Genomic DNA, 18,786 nt, shown 5'->3' on the forward strand with positions numbered 1-18,786 from the left:
AGTGCTCCACCCCCACGGCCTTGGTTTTTTGTTTTTTTTCCCAAATGATGGCCTAGAAAAATGCATGTCTATGTTATCTTTGCCACTGAAAGTAACACTTTTGCAATAATGAAGAAATACAAATCTAACTCCTAACCAAATGACGTCATGCTTGTCCTTTCATTCACCCCAGAACATGGCCTCTTGTGCAAGAATACACACCAACACTTAGTCTTTGCTGTGTGTGTGTGTGTGTGTGTGTGTAAAGGGGAGCAGCCACCAGACCAACTATTACTTTCCTCCTTATACAGTTACAGAAAACATATTTTAAAGAGGAACTTCAATACTGACATAAATTTACCCCAAATAGTTTGCGTTCGCGCTTAATGTCTTCTCCCTTTAGCCCCTGTGCCGAGTACGTCTCGTTCTACATGTCTATTTATTTCTATTCGGAATGACTTCAGAATGCTAAGCTGGGCAGGACTACTCACCTGTGGAACGATCTGATTGAGGGGAGGAAGCTGCTGTCCTAGAGAAACGCAGCCAGAAGAGCTCTGGGCCTGGGGAATTTCTCTTCCTGGAGAGTGTGGTCTCTTCTCCCATCTCCAAAGTAGGAAGAGAGGACTGGCTCAAAACAGAAGTGGCCACTCGGGTGTACGCAGTCGTTTCTTCGGGGAGCCCCTTCCCCCTCGCCAGGGAACCCTGAGATGTTCTGCTCTCTGTGTGAGAAGGGGCACTTCTTCCTTCTGACCCTGCACTGCTTGATGGCAGGTGAAGCCTTCCCAAGGCTGAAAGTAGACAGCAACAGTTAAAATTCCACCAGTCAACCTCCAAATGTCTGAATAATCTTTAGTGGGCTCAGCTCTGACCTCTATAAAATATACAGACATAAGAAGAAATCAGGAACAATTATTCATTCTATGAAAAGCTAACCCCTGAACGAGAGACCACAAACTAAGACAAAGAATGTTTTTAGATTTCACCAAGACTTGGCATATGTCTTGTGGTAAAATTATCAGAAAAGGAACACAAGGAAGCTAAGTATCAGATAATATAGAATCAGAGATCGGTTTTTGATCATCATGACTCATCACTCACATTTCGCAAAGTTGGTTCCAGGATTTACTTGAATCCAACATAAACAAAATTTCCAATATCTGGATGATTAACAAACCCAGGCAGCATCATGTGCAGAGTTTCTAAGCTCTAACTCCATTATTCATGAATGGAACATAAAATACTTTCATACATACTCTTTACAGAATTGAGCGCCCAACCAGACCTCCTGTCACTAAGGTGTGAAGCCACGGGGCAGCTTTGATGGCTTCCTCCTCTACATTACCAAGTCCTATCCATCGCCATTTGTGAAGAGTCTTTATCAGTCTCTTCCTCTCCAAGCCTCAGGTCACCAGGCCATATTTTAGCACCTGGTGTCTGGATTTCTGTGTCTGCCTGGGTTGGTCCCTGACTCCAGGCTCTCTCTGTCCCATCTCCCACCCAGATATCTTACACCTGCCTACCAGGTGAATCCTCCCCAAATTTGCTTTAATCATGTCACTGTCATGTTCAAAAACCTTAAGTGACTCTTCCCACCACACCAAATTTAAACTGTCAGCCCTTTAAAGTCCTCCATGATCGTCCCTAATGCCATCCACACAACTGCTCTACCTGAGGCTCCTCTACTCTGTATGCGACTTATACCTTCCCTCAAGGGAGGATGCCGGCCTGGAAGCCCCGGAAAGGGCCCATGCTCTCTCCTCTGTGTCTTCACCACGTTGTCGGGACACCCATTCCTCAGCCACCCTTCCACCTGGCTCAGATACATAGGCATAGGCTCAAATCCCAGCTCTGAAACAGGTGAGCTGTTTGACCTGCACCCGTTGGATGAATTAACTTCTCTGAGCTGCACTTTCCAAATTCCTAAGATGAGAATAATGTGACCTCACCGGCTTGCTGTGAGAACTGAGAGACTAGACATGTTGGTATGCAGTAGGGATCTAATCAAGGATAAACTTCTTTGTCTTCCTTTCCTCAATCAAATCTTGCTTATCCAGACCCAGCCCCTTCTTGACATCTTCTGGTAAAAGTAGCAAACCACCAGCTGTACAGACTGGAGCAAGAACAACCATTTGAGCCACTTCAATACAAACGTGCAACCACGCAGTCCACCAGTCCTGGTACCTCTGAGACCGCAGGGTGTGGCAGTATAGCTGGATGCTGCTTGGATTCAGACTGGCCATGGAGGACACGTTCTATGGGATTGGACAGGCCTCTCAGCAAATCTGCACCCTTGTCTGGTCTACACTTATACCTGCTGACCACAGAGTGCCACAGATGGAGCCAAAGTCACAGGACTGAGGACCCTAAAATGGATACTGAGGCGCCGGACGGGGGAGGAGGAGACTGGCAGAAATTTTGTTTTCTAGGACTGGACATACATGAATGAAATGAACATCAGCAGCATAAACTGACCTAAGGTGCTGCTTTTGGAAGTCAGAGCTGTCACTATCGCAGGCCCCACAGGGGAAACGGTGACATCTGTTCTCCTCGAAGAGCTGTTTCTTCCTCTAGCATGTGCTGTTTCAGTTTGGGGAGTCAAGTTTTCTGGAGCATCTGAAGGAGCATGTCTCTTGCTGGGGATCTGAACCATCACACCCTCTTTGGAAGCCACTGTGGAAAAGTCCACTTGATTCTGAGCAAAGGTGATGTTTTCTACGTGGGGTTCAGTGTTGTTTTCTGCCCAGTGGTTCCTTACAGTAGCTGAAACAATCAGAAAATGGATCAGTGAGAACTTGCTGGCTTTTGCAAAGAGAAGAAAACCTTCAGAAACAACACCCCAAGCAGATATATTAATAAGGAAGTGGACTCAAGTAGAATAATTTCACCTTTCCTTCCCCACCCCCCACAGTAATTATCCTTATAATTCAGTGGAAGAAATTATGAAGCAACAATAGTATATAGGATTAAATTTTACAGTAAGAGGAAATTTTACAGAATTATGAAGATTGATAAAAAGAGATCAACGTGGGGCTCAGGGACTTGGACCTCTGGTATCTGGGCAGGCTCAAAGAGGGGGTGAGGGGCGAAGGTCAGATGTGAGTGGCGGGAAGGAAGCTCTTCATTAGGAGCAAGGCTGTGAACTGTGCCTTCTTGGTGGTAGACGGTAAAAGCTGGCAGCTTTTAAGCCTGACACCTGCTCTCACAGGCCGGAGGTGGGACATGCACAATCCCAGAAAAATTCATGAAGGGTTTGGCAATATTACCAAAACCTTAGTAAATGTAAATAAGTTTGATGCAGTAACTTTATAGGGAGTAACTGTATAGGGAGGGAAGAGAAGAGAAGGAGGAAAGGAAGAACCTAAAAATCCTATAGCAGATCAATGAAATCAGTTGCAGCATATCCACATGAAAAGATATTAAGAGGTCATTAAAATGATGCTATAAAATAAAGATATTCTACAGGTACCATTGAGTTAAAACAACAGGCTTCACAACACAGAATTTAGACTACGATCCTGTTTTGTTAAAAAAGAAACAGTAATAGCAATTGTGTGTGTCCGTGCCAAACACTGATGCAAGCGCTTAGCATACACCCCTTCATTCAATCCTTGCACAATGTCGGAAGTAGGTGCTCTTAGTATCGCCCCCACTTTGCATGGGAGGCAAAGGAGGCCCAGAGAGGTCATGTCCCTCGCCAGGCACCAGGCACCTGTGCTCAGCTGGAAGCTAATGTGCTGGAGAGGAGAGTTAGAGCAAAAGCTCCTCTTCTGCCTTATTTCCAGTTCCGGGGTGCTGAGGAAATGTTGCTTATTAATATGGACTCTTACTTGAAGTTTATACATTAGGAGTGTGTTTATATTAGTCAGAAAAGATTTTTAAGTGATTATTTACTTCACCTAAGATGATGGCCAAGAGGGCATTAGTTTGAAACGTGAGGATGAAGTTAAAGTTGAGGGTAAAATTGGGCACAGCGGAAAATCAGCTTGGAGTATCAAGTGTCATTTATCAAGGCAGGGGGTTCAGAGTCTGGGTGGGTGGGACACCCAAGTCCAAGCCTCGAAGGCTGCCCCGTTACTCTGGAGAAGTCTACACGTTACGGCCACAGCTTGGAAGTCAGAGCCAGGCCACTGCGGGGGGTGCCAGCCCCTGAAAGATAAAACAGCAAACAGCATTCTAAGAGCTATATCCGAACTCCTACGGACGTGAATATGGAACGCATGCGCTAACTGGGGCATGGACTTGAATGAGTTTCTAGAGAAAACAATGATGAGGACGAGGGCCATGTGAAGTGACTGCTGATTCCACGGCTCCTTGAAAAACCCAGTTTGATTTTCTCTCTTTGGGAATGGTATTTTTCTTTCTGCTTAGTGCTGGGAGCCACGGGCACGGTTGAGAAACCTCTGTGGCAATGAATGAAGTCGCTTGTATCTACATGAGTCAGGCAGAAATGACCAACCATCTGACCACTACAGGCTGCAGGCAGAACCGACAGACTCCAAATATAGCGCAAACACATGCGCGCGTACACACACCCACACTCCCAAGAGAAACAAGTTATCTCCCAGCTCAGCACTGGCCAAGAGATGTAGCAAGTGAGCCACCAATGCATGCCACACATGTGTCTTTACATTTTCTAGTAGCCACATTTAAAAAAAAAAAAAGATGAAATTTTAATAACTATTTTATTTAACCCAATATATCCAAAATAGTATCACTGCAATCTCTAATTAAGATTACAAATGACGGAGATATTTTGCATTTTTTTGTATTAAACCTTTAAAATCCTGTGAGAATTTTCCTAGCCATGCTTTAAGGCTCAGTGGCCACATTTGGCTAGTGGCTACCATATTGGACAGTGCAATTCCAGATGAATGATTTTCAATTTTCTCACTCTGGTCTACTCCTACCAGAAGCAGTGGCGTTGGAAGGGTGGTGATTATAAAAACTTCCATAAGAGATACTGACAAACTTGCCTAAGGGAATCATTTCCTCCCCCAATCCCTTGAGATTACTGTTTTCATGCTTCCTATTCTGTTTCCTGTAAGTGATAATTAACAGAAGCTTCCTGAAGGGGGAGTGAAGGTGCCCAGGCATCTAGGCTCCTCTGAGGTCCAGCCCCAGAAAGGCGAGGTGTACACTCATCCAGAAACGGGATGTAGAGGGGTGTTTCCAGGGGTAGCTGCAAAGTCCCTAAGTTGAACTTGAGACTCTTGGGGTGTAGATAGCAGTGACCCATGGGACATGTTCCCTTTGTTCTTCCTATCTGAGCTGCCGAGGCAAGCTGGCCTCCCGAGAGGAGGTAAAAGAAAGGGTTTGAGGATGTTTTCTTTATCTTCTTGATCAACTGGGCACAATGAGAGAAATTATTCTCAAAAGAAACCAGGAAAAAAGTGATTATGACCATATATATATATATATATATATATATATATATATATATATATATGAAACCAGTTGCAGTATATATATATATATATATATATATATATATATATATATATACATGTATCATCACAGGATATGGAGTACAGCATAGGGAATAGAGTCAATGGAACTGTAACAGCTATTATGTACAATGTATAAATATGACGTGTGTGTGTGTGTGTGTGTGTGTGTGTGTGTGTGTATATGATGTCAGAGGGGTAGGAGATTGGGGGAGGGGGTTATCACTTTGTGAGGGGTGTAAATGTCTAATTATTACATTGTTTTGTATACCTGAAACTAATAAAAAAAATTAAAAAGACTGACAATATTAAAAAAAAAGTGATTATGGGGAGGCGGAAGAGATTTAAAACCCGTGCCCCAAAGCCGGCAAGCCATAAGCAAAGGGAAGGAAATGAATTTGGGGTATACTTCTATTATACCCTACAACAAGTGTGGCTGGGCCTGAGAAAGCAGCAACGTCTCCTTCTTCAAGGGCAAGGAGTGGAACTCCCAGACCCCAGTCAAGCCAAGGAATTTCACTGCAGTCTCCAAAAGGAAAAGAATGGCCATGTGAAGACAGGACATGGCTAGCACTGACCCACACTCTCTCCCTGGAGGGTTGACTGAAGATGCAAGAAGATAAAAATGCACACTATAAACAAAACTAAAAGGCAGACAATAGTCCTGCAGTATCCTGATAACTCTGCCACGAAAAATGCTGAATAAAATATTTTAAAAAAATATTTCTAAATGTTGCTGAGTTGACAAGTAAGTAAAGAATCAAATCTTCTGAGGCCAAAAATGAACCGAGAGCTGGAATTCAGAGAGATATTCAGGGAGGTGAGCTAACTCTGAAGCCCGCAGCTGCCCTGAGGCGTCTACTCAACTTCTGTGACCTTCAACTTCTGGTCTGCTCACCACAAGGATGGAGGAGAGAGCAGACAAAACTCTCAAGGAGGGTATTTGAGAGGAAACTCCTGTAGAAAGCTGGGACTAGGGCTATACGTTGGGTGTAAGGAAACAGAAACAACCTTGCCCTGTAGAAGGAGACAGCATGGAAATCTGGCCCTTCAATCTTGGTCTTTGGTGAAAGAAAAATAAATCTCACCCAAGAATTTGTAACCATAAAGCTGACCCTCATGTGAAGCACAAGCTCACCACACCTGTGTGGTCTAAACCTCAAGCCAAGGATGTGTTTAAAAGTGGTTCTAAACCTTGTGAATACACTAGAAACTACTGAATTATATACTCCAAAAGGGTGAATTTTATGGTATATAAATTATATCTCAAATACACACACACACTCTATTAATGGGGTGGAAAAAGTGGTTTTGAGATACAATGCCTCCAAGTACTTGGCAGAAACAAATGTGAATACTCTCTAGATGAATATACCTTCAATCCAATTTTGTCATTCACTGATAAAATTCTAGGAATAAAAGATCACGGTCAAAAATCACAAAATATACAAGGTAAAAAGGCATGCATGGGCAAAAGTCAGCAAACTGGACAAGCAAAGACTTCAAATACCGGAGTTAGTTATCAGACAAAAAATATAAGTATATAAAACTGCATGAAAAGAAATTAAAAAATGAAAAGGATAGAAAAAGAGACTATATAATGGCCAAAAACATTTGAAAGAAATCTAAATGGAAATTCTAGAAATGAAAAAATATAATACCTGAAATTAGGAAACTCATTAGCAGATTAGATATGGCTAAAAAAGAGAATTAAGATTACAAGACAGATGACAAGAAAATGCCCAGATGCTATATAACGATAGAAAATATGAAAAAGAGGTGAAAATACAAGGAAGATAGAGTGAGAGTCCAACATATATCTAACTAGAGTTCTAGGAGAAGAGAGAAAAAAGAGAAGAAATGACAACATTCAAAAGGGTAATGGCTGAGAATTTCCAGAACTAATAAAAAGTATGAATCCTCAGATTAAGGAAGCCAAACAAATCCTAGAAAGCTAAATAAAAAGGAGATATAAACCCCTATCACAGTAAAACTGCAGAAAATCACAGAATAAATATTAGGTCTTAAAAACTACGAGAGGAAAAAAAATGACAAATCATCTACAGAAGATGACAATTAGACTAACGGCTGATTTCTCAACCACAACCATGAAAGTCAAAAGACAGTAGGCAAATATTTTCAATGTGCTGAGAGAAAAAAATCTAGAATTGAATACTCAACAAAACTATCTTTGAAAAATATCTTGAGACTACTTTAAAATAGAAACATTTTCAGTCAAATTTGAGTTTATCACCCACGTCCACTAAAAGAAATTATGGAGAATTTATTGCAAGCAGAAGAAAACCAACCCTAGATGAAAGCTATAAGACACAACAAGAAATAATGAGGAAAGAAAATGTTAAGTGCGTGCCTAATTCTAAAGAAATACTGAATTTATAAAAATAATTTCTCATTTTGGGGATTAATAAAACAACACAGAGCAAATCCTGGATAACATAAGTTGGGAGCGGATGATGAGAATCATGTTGTGTAGAAGGGTAACTTTAAATTGTGTCAAAAATGCATTTTAAAGTTCCTCAATCTAACCTGAAGGAATAGAAAGAGGAGTGTATCGCTTCTGAATGATGTTGCTTGAAATGATACAAAATTTCCATGGAGAGAAATCAATGAATATTGCCTAAAACCAAAACAAAAAAAATCAATAAATAGCAATAGAAGCATGTTATTTAGGGATATGGATGTAATTACTAAAAAAGAAGTTAAAAGGGCTGAAAGTCGTTGATTCTGGGAAGCAGGAAATGATGATGGTAAAAGTGATCAGAGTTTTTATAATAACCTTAATAAAACACAGTTGATCTTTAAAGTATGTATAAGTGTGATAAAATAAAAATTAAATTAAAAAAAAGATGAATAACAAACCAGCATTAATGTCTGTCGTGCATGATAAAAGTTCAGCATCCTTAATACATGAAGAACTCTTTCAAATTCCTACGATATACATCTCATAGACAAAGAACATGAATGTGCAGTACACAAAAGAAAATGTGTAAGTGGAGAATAAACGTAAGAAAGGACTGTAGGAAAGAAATAAAATACAAAGCCAAACTTTTCTAGTTTGACCTTTGCAAATTTTTCTATACGCCATTTTCCTATCAAATTGGCAAAGATTTAAAAAGTTATAATATCTACAGTCATTGCAGGTATAGAAAACAGACAGCTACACGCAGTGTTGGTAAGAATGAAATGGCACATACTTTACGGTGAGAAAGTTAGCAATCCATTGCACAAGCCTTAAAAACAAGCAGATATTTTGACCTAGGAATTCCATTTCTGGAAATTAATTCCAAGGAAATTATTAAGGAAGTACACAAAGTTTCAGGCACAAGGAAGTTTATCACAGCATCGTTTTATAATAACGAAAATTGGAAATAACCTAAATTTCTACAATAGGGAGTTGGTTAACTTAATTCCAAAACAATAAATTTTTTAAAAACTGACGAAAATATATTATTGATACAGTTTTAGATATGTATTATACTCACCTTCTATTGTCAAGTGAAAACATAAATTATAAAATGATATGGACCATATGATCCCATGTTATTAAAAACACATGTTAAAAAAAAATTTGTCTCCTAAAGAATAAAAAAGGTTGGTATCTTGGTGAAAGGACTCCCGGTGTGGAAGCCACCTTGTAATGGGCTTTCTTTGGTCCCCAGACCTGCCCCCTAAGGTAGGGGAAGCCTGTAGAGTTAAATATAAAGTAGGCTCGTGCAACTTGCTAATAAGACAGTGTGCTGGTTTGGTCTCCTGTGCCATGTCGGAAACATAAGCAGGTGAGTGGCCTTTCACTGCCCAGCTGAAAGACTGATGAGTTTCCTTGTGTCTGGGCCACGCGGCCTCTAGACACCTCATCACTCTCAGCATCAGTTGTGGCCTTAGCTGGGGGCCTGATCAAGGAGAGGTGCCAGTGCCCATCTCCCCAGAGCAGCTAGAAACAAGACACACTCCTGGCTAGGATGCCACTGCCAGGCCCTGCTGACCTCAGAGACCTGCTGGCTTCTGATGCCACCTCTACTCTCTTCCCCTTCGTCACGGGGGCCATAGCTGCCTAAACTGGTGAGAAACTCTTACCTTTAGTGTCCCTCTTTATCTAAGGATCTTTCACTTTCTTTCCCTACACACAGGAGGCAGCATAAAAAGTTGCTTGCTTTACCCACACCCTACGAATCCGTGTTCTCTGTGCAAAGATCCTCTCATCTAGAAGAAAAAGAGCCTGCTTCTAGCTCTATGCCTGGATCTAGAAATTCAGTTCTTCATGACAGGCAGTGAGTAACACACAGACTGTGGTTCAAGTCAGGCTGTCTGAGAGAGACTTCTGGCTCTACCTTACATGCCCTATGACCTCAGACGAGATACCGCATTTCTCAGCGCCTCGGCTTCTTCACCTGTAAAACGGGGACAGTAACAGGACCTACCTCTCTGGGCTGTAACACAGTACACATGTGAGAGCTCTCAACAGTATGTGGTACAGCACCACACACATGAGAGCTATTAAGTGGACTTAGGTCTATTAACTTTTAACGAACAGATGGGGGATGACTTGGGCGGGCCCTGCTAATCACTCATGGCTCAGTCTCCCAATCCCTCTCCAGGCAGCAGACCAGAGCTGGTACCGGAGGGGAAATCCCCCATAGCACCCAGGCCCCCAGGCCCTCCTAGAAGTGAGGAGCGCAGTGTGCTGAAAGGTCCAAGGCTGGCTGAGCGGCTGCTGGGGCAGCTGGTGTCTCCCTCTAGCTCTGCTCCAGGACACTCACCTAGCAAGTGCAGGGAGAACTTGGGGGCACAGGGTGAGGACCGCCACCACCTCTGGCATGAGAAGCCTCTGACGTCACTGTCCTGGTTCCAAAGCAACAGTATCCCACTGTCCCGTTTCACTTTGGATGCCCTTCTACCTCTCGTATTGGCTACAGTAGGAAGTATTCCTCAGAAACAGCATTCACAAAGCCCGCAGGCTGGGCAGGCAGCACCCCAGCCCAACCCCTCTAGCACTCGAGGTCTGGGTTGTGAACACCCACGTGCTTTTACAGCATTCCGTGTTGTATCTCGGGGAGAACAATGGGTCACATGCTAAAACATGTACTGAAGTCAAAGGACAAATCCTTTCCGAAGTCCTCAGTTGCTTAGGTTACTGTGGTTGAATCATGTTTGTGGGGCGGCTCTTATATCAGCACAGGTGGGGGGGGGTATCAGGGAACCCGATCTGACTCTTGGTGGAGAAGAGACATGGCCCTGGAGAAAAGTAGAGAAGGGATGCCTCAGGCTGCGGAGCCTGGGACGAATGGGGAATGAGGAGAAGGGGCTGTGCCACCCCACTCAGGGGAAGCTTCTGGGGTCGGAGGGGGCACCCTGAGGCACTGCTCACCTCACCCATCCCTCTCCCCTGATGGTTGGAGACAACTGCTTAACCCACCACCCCCACCCCACATCCCGGGGGGAACCACACCAACTAGTGCCATGTTGAACTAGGGATGTCCCAGTTCACAGGTATCCTTTGAGCTGGAAATATCGACCTTCCCTCTGCGCTCAGCTCCCTGTGTCAGGCAATCACTTTCCCTTGTACCATGAATGGAGATTAAATTAACAAGACTTTTATTGCTTTGCCTTGTTATTTTCTCCCAAGTTGACAACTTCCACTTCTGTAGTGTCTTAATGTTCCGAAACATCTGTTTGTGAACAAACATTGTCAGGGACGCTAGCGCAGCTCGGGAGTAGGATCTCCCAGGTAGCAGCTGCTACAAGTCAGCTTCTCACCACCCACCTACCCCATGATTTGGGGTTTTTCAACGTGCATTGTTTCTGCGCAGTGGAGTGGGCGTGTACGGAGACTGCTCTGTGTCATCCAAAGAGGCAATTTCCTCCCAGAGGGCCCAACCCGCCTCCACACTGCACCGCCTACCACTGCAGCAGACCCTGTGTCAAGTGCTGCCAGCTACAACCTCAGGTTTCTGGGACACAGAGTTGAAGCACCAGCCCTTTCTTTTCACTTCCCTCTCTGTAGAATCAGATTTCCCTACTAAGTGCTAAGTGTTTTCACATGTGTTATCTCATTTAATGCAGATGTTGGCCGGTCAAGTGGGTATCACGGCACATGGAGAAAACTGAGGGGCAGAAAGATTAAGTGACTAGTCAAGGTCAACGTCGCGTGCTCAATGACAGAGACCCAATCTGAACCCAGGTGTCTTTCCACCACACCCCAGTTAACTCCATGACATGAAGCTTTAAGGAGCTGACCAGTGAGCAGGGACAGAAATGTCCCACTGGCCTTCACATGTCAGCCGTAAACCCTCTGCACTGCCCTGTTTCTCCCTGAGAGGAAGGAGACGGTAAGAGTCACATGGGCTTTGGAATCAGACAGACTTGGCTTCACAACAGCTGCATGTTATTAGCGGGAAGACTGCACAAGAGGACGTTTCCATCAGCTTCAAGCTCAGAGAGGACTCTCCTGGGTAATGAAAAGAAGGACATTAAGAAAGAGTGGAGGCAGAATGGAGAACGAGTTCGAGGGACAGGAAAAGTCCATGTTCAAAATGTGAAATTTGGGGTGAGGCTGTAACTTTCAAGTGGAAATGTCCAACAGACAGTTAACGCTTGGGGACCATGGATTAGAAGGAAGGACCAGGAGAGGACATATGCAGGAATAAGCAAGGGCCAAGGACTGAATTAAGGGAAACTTGAATTTGGAGGAAGGAGAAGACCCAGTGAAAGACACAGATGACAAGGGGAGGACAGAACAAAAGTAAAAGTAGGGGCCAGGAGGGCGTAAGAGCTGAGATACGGCAGAGAGGGGCCTTGGGCACCAGGACTGCAAGAAGAGACCAGTCAATCAAAGTCCCCAGGGCTTTACAGAGTGTCACGTGGTAGATGGAAGATGACGGTCAGATTGCTAGGGATGAAGGCTCATCAGGAGAAGACTCTGGAACAGTAAGACACTGACGCTCAGCTATGGGATTCCCCATCCCTGCCTCCCCCTTAGAGCTCCCTGGGATCCTCAACCTAGGAACCACTCTTAGGAGAGCTGTTCTACAGACCAGCGTGGATCTTATACCTGTGATAGCAGGTTTCTTTGTAATTTTTTCAAATGTTCTTAAGATTCAATTATTCACGTAGGGAGGGGAGAAGAGAACTTTTTAAAAAAAGACTGCTAGTACTCTCCCTTTTTAATTCCCCTTTTGGTATGCTGTAAACCGCAAGAGGAGCAAGACACTGTCCACAGGAAATGTATGGGAGAATGAAATTATGCTCCTATTCTTAGAGATGTTTACAATTTGCAAAGCACTGTCTATAGCAGGGGTGTCCAAACTGCGGCCCGCGGATCCATTTTTAATTGGCCAGCAGCAAATTCCAAAAATATATTTAGTTTACTTAAATAAACCAGGTGAGGCAATACGTACTTCACCTCGAGTGAGTGGCCCAGCTGTTTGTGTATTTTACCACATATGGTCCTTGGTGAAAAACGCTGAAAAAAGTTTGAACACCCCTGGTCTATAGGATAATTTTGGGGGCCTAAATTAACCGATTACATCCTGACATTGTGAGTGGCAAGCAGGACAGGAATTCTTACCCCACTTTACAGAAGAGAAGGCTGAAGCTCAGTATGGAGGTGACGGGCCAAGGGTAACCCCCAAAAAAGTGGCAGAGTAGTGATCAAAGCCAGGTCTTTCATTCCCGTGTCTTTCCTCAGTAGCCACCCACATGAAAACCAGTGAGGACTGAGAAGCAGCTCAGCCAGCTCTTCCCAAACTAATGTCGGGCATGTGGCCTTTTTCACTAGCTAGCATCCATAGTGTCTGCATCCTTCATTCTGGTCCAAGTTGAGAAATTGTCTGGGTTGTCTTTGGTGCCCCCATCTCTCTCCTTAGAGACCACAGGAACCAACTATGTGAACCTGAGGTGAGAGGACTGGGCCCAAGAGGGACAGTAACAGTTCCAAATCCACTATATAGCCAGTGAGCGGCATCTATAAATTCAAAAACATGTTTCATGCTTCTTAGGATGGCTATCGGTCAAAAAACTGGAAAACAACAAGTGCTGACAGGACGAGGAGAAACTGCAAACTTCTGGCATTGCTGGTAGAATGGAAAATGGTGCAGGCACTGTGGAGAACAGTTTGGCAATTCCTCAAAAATGTACACCTAGATTTACCATATGATCCAGCCATTTCACGGCTAGGTACATACACAAAAGAATTGAAAGCAGGGAACCAAACCCATAGTTGTCCACCCATGTTTGTCGCAGCATTGTTCACTGACAGCCAAAAAGTGGAAGCAAACCAAGTGCCCATCCATCCATCGATGGATAAACAAAATGTATTTACATACAATGGAATATTATTCAGACTGTTAAAGGAAGGAAAAAGTTCTGGAAACGGTGATGTTTGTACAACACTGTGAATGTGCTCAATGCCAATGACTTGTACACTTAAAAATGGTTAAAATGGTAAATTGTTTGTTACGTATATTTTACCACAATAAAACAATAGATATTTCCTGAGCATCAACCACACACAAGACAAGGTGGAATCTACCTCGAGGAGCTGACTGCTTCCAAGAGAGCTGAATCATGTAAGTAAAGCCCTACAGTGCCACTGGGGAGTGAGAAGTGGCCCCATGTGGCAGAGGGTGGCAGAGGGTGCCCTCGGAGTGCGGAGGGCACAGGGCCGAGACCAGAATGCCATCCATCCTCCCTTCCCGGCTGCCGCCCTCCCCTCCAGCTCCAGGCCCTCCTGCATCAGGGCCTTCCTGGCCTCGCTGCGTTCACCCCTGGAATCCTCCAAATGAGGGGGATTTCAGGCCGGATGGTGACCAGGGGGATATTTTGGGGCAGGCAGGAACGTTGGGGGCGTAGGGGGAAGGTGGCTGCAACCTCACAGAAAGGCAGCTGCCTCCTCAACTGGGTCACTCTGGGCTGTGTTTTGAAACGCTGCTGCGGATGTAATGATTCTGGGTGGAGGGAGGTTAGGAGCCAAATGAGTTTGTGTGAACAAAAGGCTCAGCCCTTGATCTGAACTGTCCAGGGCTCACGGGGAGTTTCATTTCCTTCCTTGTTCTTGCCTTGAAAGGAGCGGCCCTAAGAAAAACCATATACAGTGAGACGTATTTGGACTTGAGATCGATGATCTGATTTTTAAAAAAAATATTCCCCTGGAACAGCCTCAAGTAATGAAAAGTATGAAGTTTACAAGATGTATTATCCCCCGCTCCCTGGGAGACAGTCAGGTTTTGTCCCACTGACCATCCTGTGGGGAGTAAGGCAGGCCGCAGAGACTGGCTGACCTGAGTCTGGGGTCAGGTTTCCAGAGAGGGACTCACCCCTGAGGTGGCCTGGGGGCGATGAGTGAGGCAGCCTACCCAGGCAGGAGTGAAAGATGAAGGACCCTCAAGTGACCTCAAGCTCTTTGCTTTAAAAATAATTCTATAGGCTTCAAAAAAAAAAAAAAAAATCCTTGCGACAAAGCCGAAGGGTCCAAAGTCAAAAGATTCCCGTTCAATTAAATAAGTAAACAAAAAGGCTTTCTGTGGGGGTGCCTACCTTGTGTGTGGGAGGGTTTGGGGGGGGTGGCATGTCTACTTTGTGCCTCTGTTTCCTTAGTCCCCTTCAGCCTTTGAAAAAGAAACACCCAGCAGAGGGGCTGAAGAGGAGGCTCTTTAGCAAAGGGAAGCTCCCTGTGGTGCCTGGTGGTGAAGGTGGGGCAGCCCGGGAAGGGGAGCAGGCCTCCCTTTCTCTCGTGTTGTCACCCTAACATGCGCTCACACCCAGAGAGGAAGCTTGGTGGCAGGGCTCCACCAAAGGAGGCCTGCCAGGTTAGTGAAACAATAAAAAGGCAAGGAAAAACATCCTGGTTCCGAGGAGGAAGGGGGGTGGAGGGCGGGAGGAGGGGGCAGGAAGAGGGGCCCGCCACAGGGGAGGGCCAGGGGCGAACTGCACGACGGGGCCCTGGGCTTTAAACAGTCACTCGGCCTTGGCGGCTGACTTTTATAAGCTCTGCGGTTCATGTATTCTACAGACCTGTGTGAAGTGGCCCTGGACTCTAAGGAAACCACAGAAACATCTTTTATCTAGAAAGTTGACAATGTTAGAAAATGTACACATGAAATGATGTCACGGGAAAAGGGGCCAGAGGCCTGGACCGGGACAGGGAAGGCAGCAGGGCCACTGCTGTCACCAGGGAATGCTCACCGTGGGCCCACCAGGACCCTCGGGGCTTGTATGAGTGAAATCTATTTAAAGAGATAAATTAAAAGTTTACTAATAGGCTTTTAAAATTAACAGTGGGAAACCTGACACTTGACTCAAATATAACCAATTATTTTAAAAGTCAGTTGTATGCCATACCCAGGTTAAGAAAAAGAGAGAAAGCAGAGGGAGAAGAAAGGAAGGGGGCTGAGAAGAGAAATAAAACAAAAGGGAGCAACTTACAGAGAGAGGGAGAAACAAAGCTAGGGAGAATTTTTTTAAAAGACACCTACCAGAGTCGGGGAACCATTAGGCATATTATTATAGCAGCCCAAATGCGCGTGGCATTTGCTCCCTGCAGGCGCCGAGGGAACATGGAATGTCCCAGTTAATCTTTATGACAGCCCCGGGAGGTAGGTACCATTATTATCCCTGCTTTTCTGACAAGGAAACCGAGGTGTAGTGAGATTAAGTCAATTGCCCAAGGTTACACAGTAAATAGTAGAATGGGACTCAAACCCAGGTGTGTCCTACTACAATTAAAATAAATATGGGGCCAATGCATATACTATGCCTCAAATTAGTTGCTATGCCCACAGTTCAAAGTGCTTTCGGGGGTGGCCGGTTAGCTTCGTTGGTTAGAACGTGGTGCTGATAACACCAAGGCTGCTGGTTCGATCCCCACATGGGCCACCGTGAGCTGCGTCCTCCTTAAAAAAATCAATCAATCAATCAATAAAGTGCTTTCACAGTCATAATTATATTTGTTCTTCCTCAAAAGCCTTGTTAAGGAAGCAAGATAGATACTATTATCCCCATTTTTAACACATGGAAAGTAAGACCCAGAGACATCAGGCAGCTAATGTCACGTAGCTAGAAAGCGAAGGGGTTAAGACCAAAAGCCCTCCGACCCTGGCAGAATTTTTCACCCACCACTGGCATCTCCCTTCCCTACCTCTGCCAGTGGCTACACACAGCAGCACTTCATTACCAGGAGGCGTGACTACACATAATTCCTAACAAACCACAAGAATCTATCTACCCAGTACGGAGGACCCTCTTCAAAGAGGTCCCACTAAGACATACTTATATTCCAACAATGCTGTAATTGCTCAAGCTGTTTTCCAAAATTCTTGGATTTTCAATACAGCCTGTCGAATATTCTCTTGGCTTTCCTGAATCATGACACATTTTCACCCCTTCATAATGGATTTGGATTATTTTAGAAACAGACGGAAAATCAAAGCCCAATGTAGTGACTGATGCAGATTAGGATGGGTGACCCCATTTTGGATCCAGGAAGTGGCTTAATCGCAAAGAAACACCCGTGGGTTCCTTGTGGCCCACGCACTGGCTATACAGGAGGCTCCCAGCTCCTTTTGAAGTGTGTATCAATACCCTCCAAAGGTTCTCACCGGAGAACACTCACTGCCCACAGAGGTCCCAGTAGGATCGATTTTTAAAGGCTTATTATTTTGTGGCAACACCTCACATACTGTTTTTACTGAATCCTAATTACTTCACGTGTGTTAATCTGGTCTCTTCAGATGGTTATAGGCAGGGGCTGTAGCACTTAGTTTTTCTCACTACAAATCTTGCACTTTCCTCTCTGCACATGAAGCTAAGGATGGAGAGAGAGTTCCAGGAATACCAAGGGGTGAGGTTGGCAGGGGTCCAGGGTGCGGGAGGACCAGGTAACAGAGGTCCTTAGAAGGGGAACTAGGACTTATCCCCTGACCAAGTGGAGGGGGTGCGATCATCAATACATAGTCCGGATAAACAGGCATTGGTTTCAGTAGCATCATCGTTGCCAGTATTTACAGAGCTCTCCTGCCCAGGCACAGAGCCACCTGCTTTACAGGGTACGTGGCACTTACATTCCCTGAGCAAGGCCTATGAATAGCCCATATGACAGATAAGAAACTGATGGCACAGTCGGGCTGAATAACCTACCAAGGTCCCATAGCTGGCAAGTGGCACTGTTGGAGTTTGAACCGAAACAGTCTGACACCCAACCAGGACCTCCCCAGGTCTGTGACTGCAAAGCCCACACCCTGACAAAAGATGATCCCAGAAAAAGTCTCACCCCGTGGCAGCAACAATTGCCCTGGTGGCCCCAGAGGCCACAGGAGTGAAACTCATCCCCAAGTAGAATCTGTTTCCATCTCCTCCTAACTACCAGCCAGGGAAGGAAAATGGAGTGGTTTCTAATACTGGCCGAATGTATGATAAACACTAGTCACGCCCTTGCACAAGGAACAACATCCCAGATTACAACCAGGCATCTCTCCCCTGGATTCTTGCTACTCCTTCCTTCAATGTGACTGCTTCAGTCCAGACGGCCTAGGATGGTGGCAGAGCCAGCTGGCGAACTTGATCTTGGTCTTTGCTCTCTTCTCATCACTCATCTTCCTCCTTGGTCTTCATTTCCCAACTAAGCAAAGACCCTGAGCAGAAATTCTTCACACTTATCAGATCCAGCTCGTCTCCAGCAGCCCCGCTCCTTCCCAGCACAGAGAAGTGGGGGCCACTGTTATTCACGGTCTCCAGCGAGGTCAAAACCTCCCCTTTAAGCTCTCCAACAACCCCAGGAACCAGAACACAGAGTCACCAGAACACCATCTGACCTGTGAGCTTTCCTCAAATACTCTTACATGACAGGGAAGCCAGAATAGTTCCATGAAGGACAAGTATACCCCAGAACCAGAATATAAAGCAAAAGGAAGGGGCCCATTTTTAACAGCCTCTGTAGACTTAGCCTATGGTCTTGCCAGCTCCTTAAGAGATCTTATCACAGGAGTCCTTAGATCATATGGTGGTGCCAGCGTTGCTGCAGTACCACCTGGGCAGCTGGTGGCCACAGGTTGACAGGTGCTCCCTGGGCTGAAGCCTGTGCCAGGCAATAAGGAACAGAGACGGGATATAATCTGGTGCTTCCTCTCTAGTTGCTGGAGGTATAGCGAGCTCCCAGATGTACACGCAGACCCTCTGTGAGGCCCTTTTCCTGATGCTCCCACAGCTCCTGGACCCCGAGCTAAGAAGCCAGCTGTTGAGTCTCCTCACACTTCATGCCGGCATCAGGGAAGTCGGGAGGTTCACAGGATAAAGATGGGCCGTCTCAGGAATGGAGCTTTCAGCATGGATGAACCAACCCTTCATTTCACAG

At 45.1% G+C, this 18,786-nt stretch overlaps 1 protein-coding gene across 1 annotated transcript in view; it reads right to left on the reverse strand.

Annotated features, from left to right (window-relative positions):
• Positions 1-18,786, reverse strand: part of HEG1 (heart development protein with EGF like domains 1) — an 81,779-nt gene that overhangs the window by 54,408 nt on the left and 8,585 nt on the right. The window contains exons 2-3 of the mRNA XM_033127122.1: positions 2,452-2,739; positions 471-767 (exon numbers count right to left, since the gene is read on the reverse strand). Of these exons, the coding sequence (XP_032983013.1) occupies positions 471-767; positions 2,452-2,739 (585 nt within the window). The remainder of the gene's footprint in view (positions 1-470; positions 768-2,451; positions 2,740-18,786) is intronic.

The sequence above is a fragment of the Rhinolophus ferrumequinum genome, chromosome 2 (assembly GCF_004115265.2).
Source record: "Rhinolophus ferrumequinum isolate MPI-CBG mRhiFer1 chromosome 2, mRhiFer1_v1.p, whole genome shotgun sequence".
NCBI classification, from domain to species: Eukaryota; Metazoa; Chordata; class Mammalia; order Chiroptera; family Rhinolophidae; genus Rhinolophus; species Rhinolophus ferrumequinum.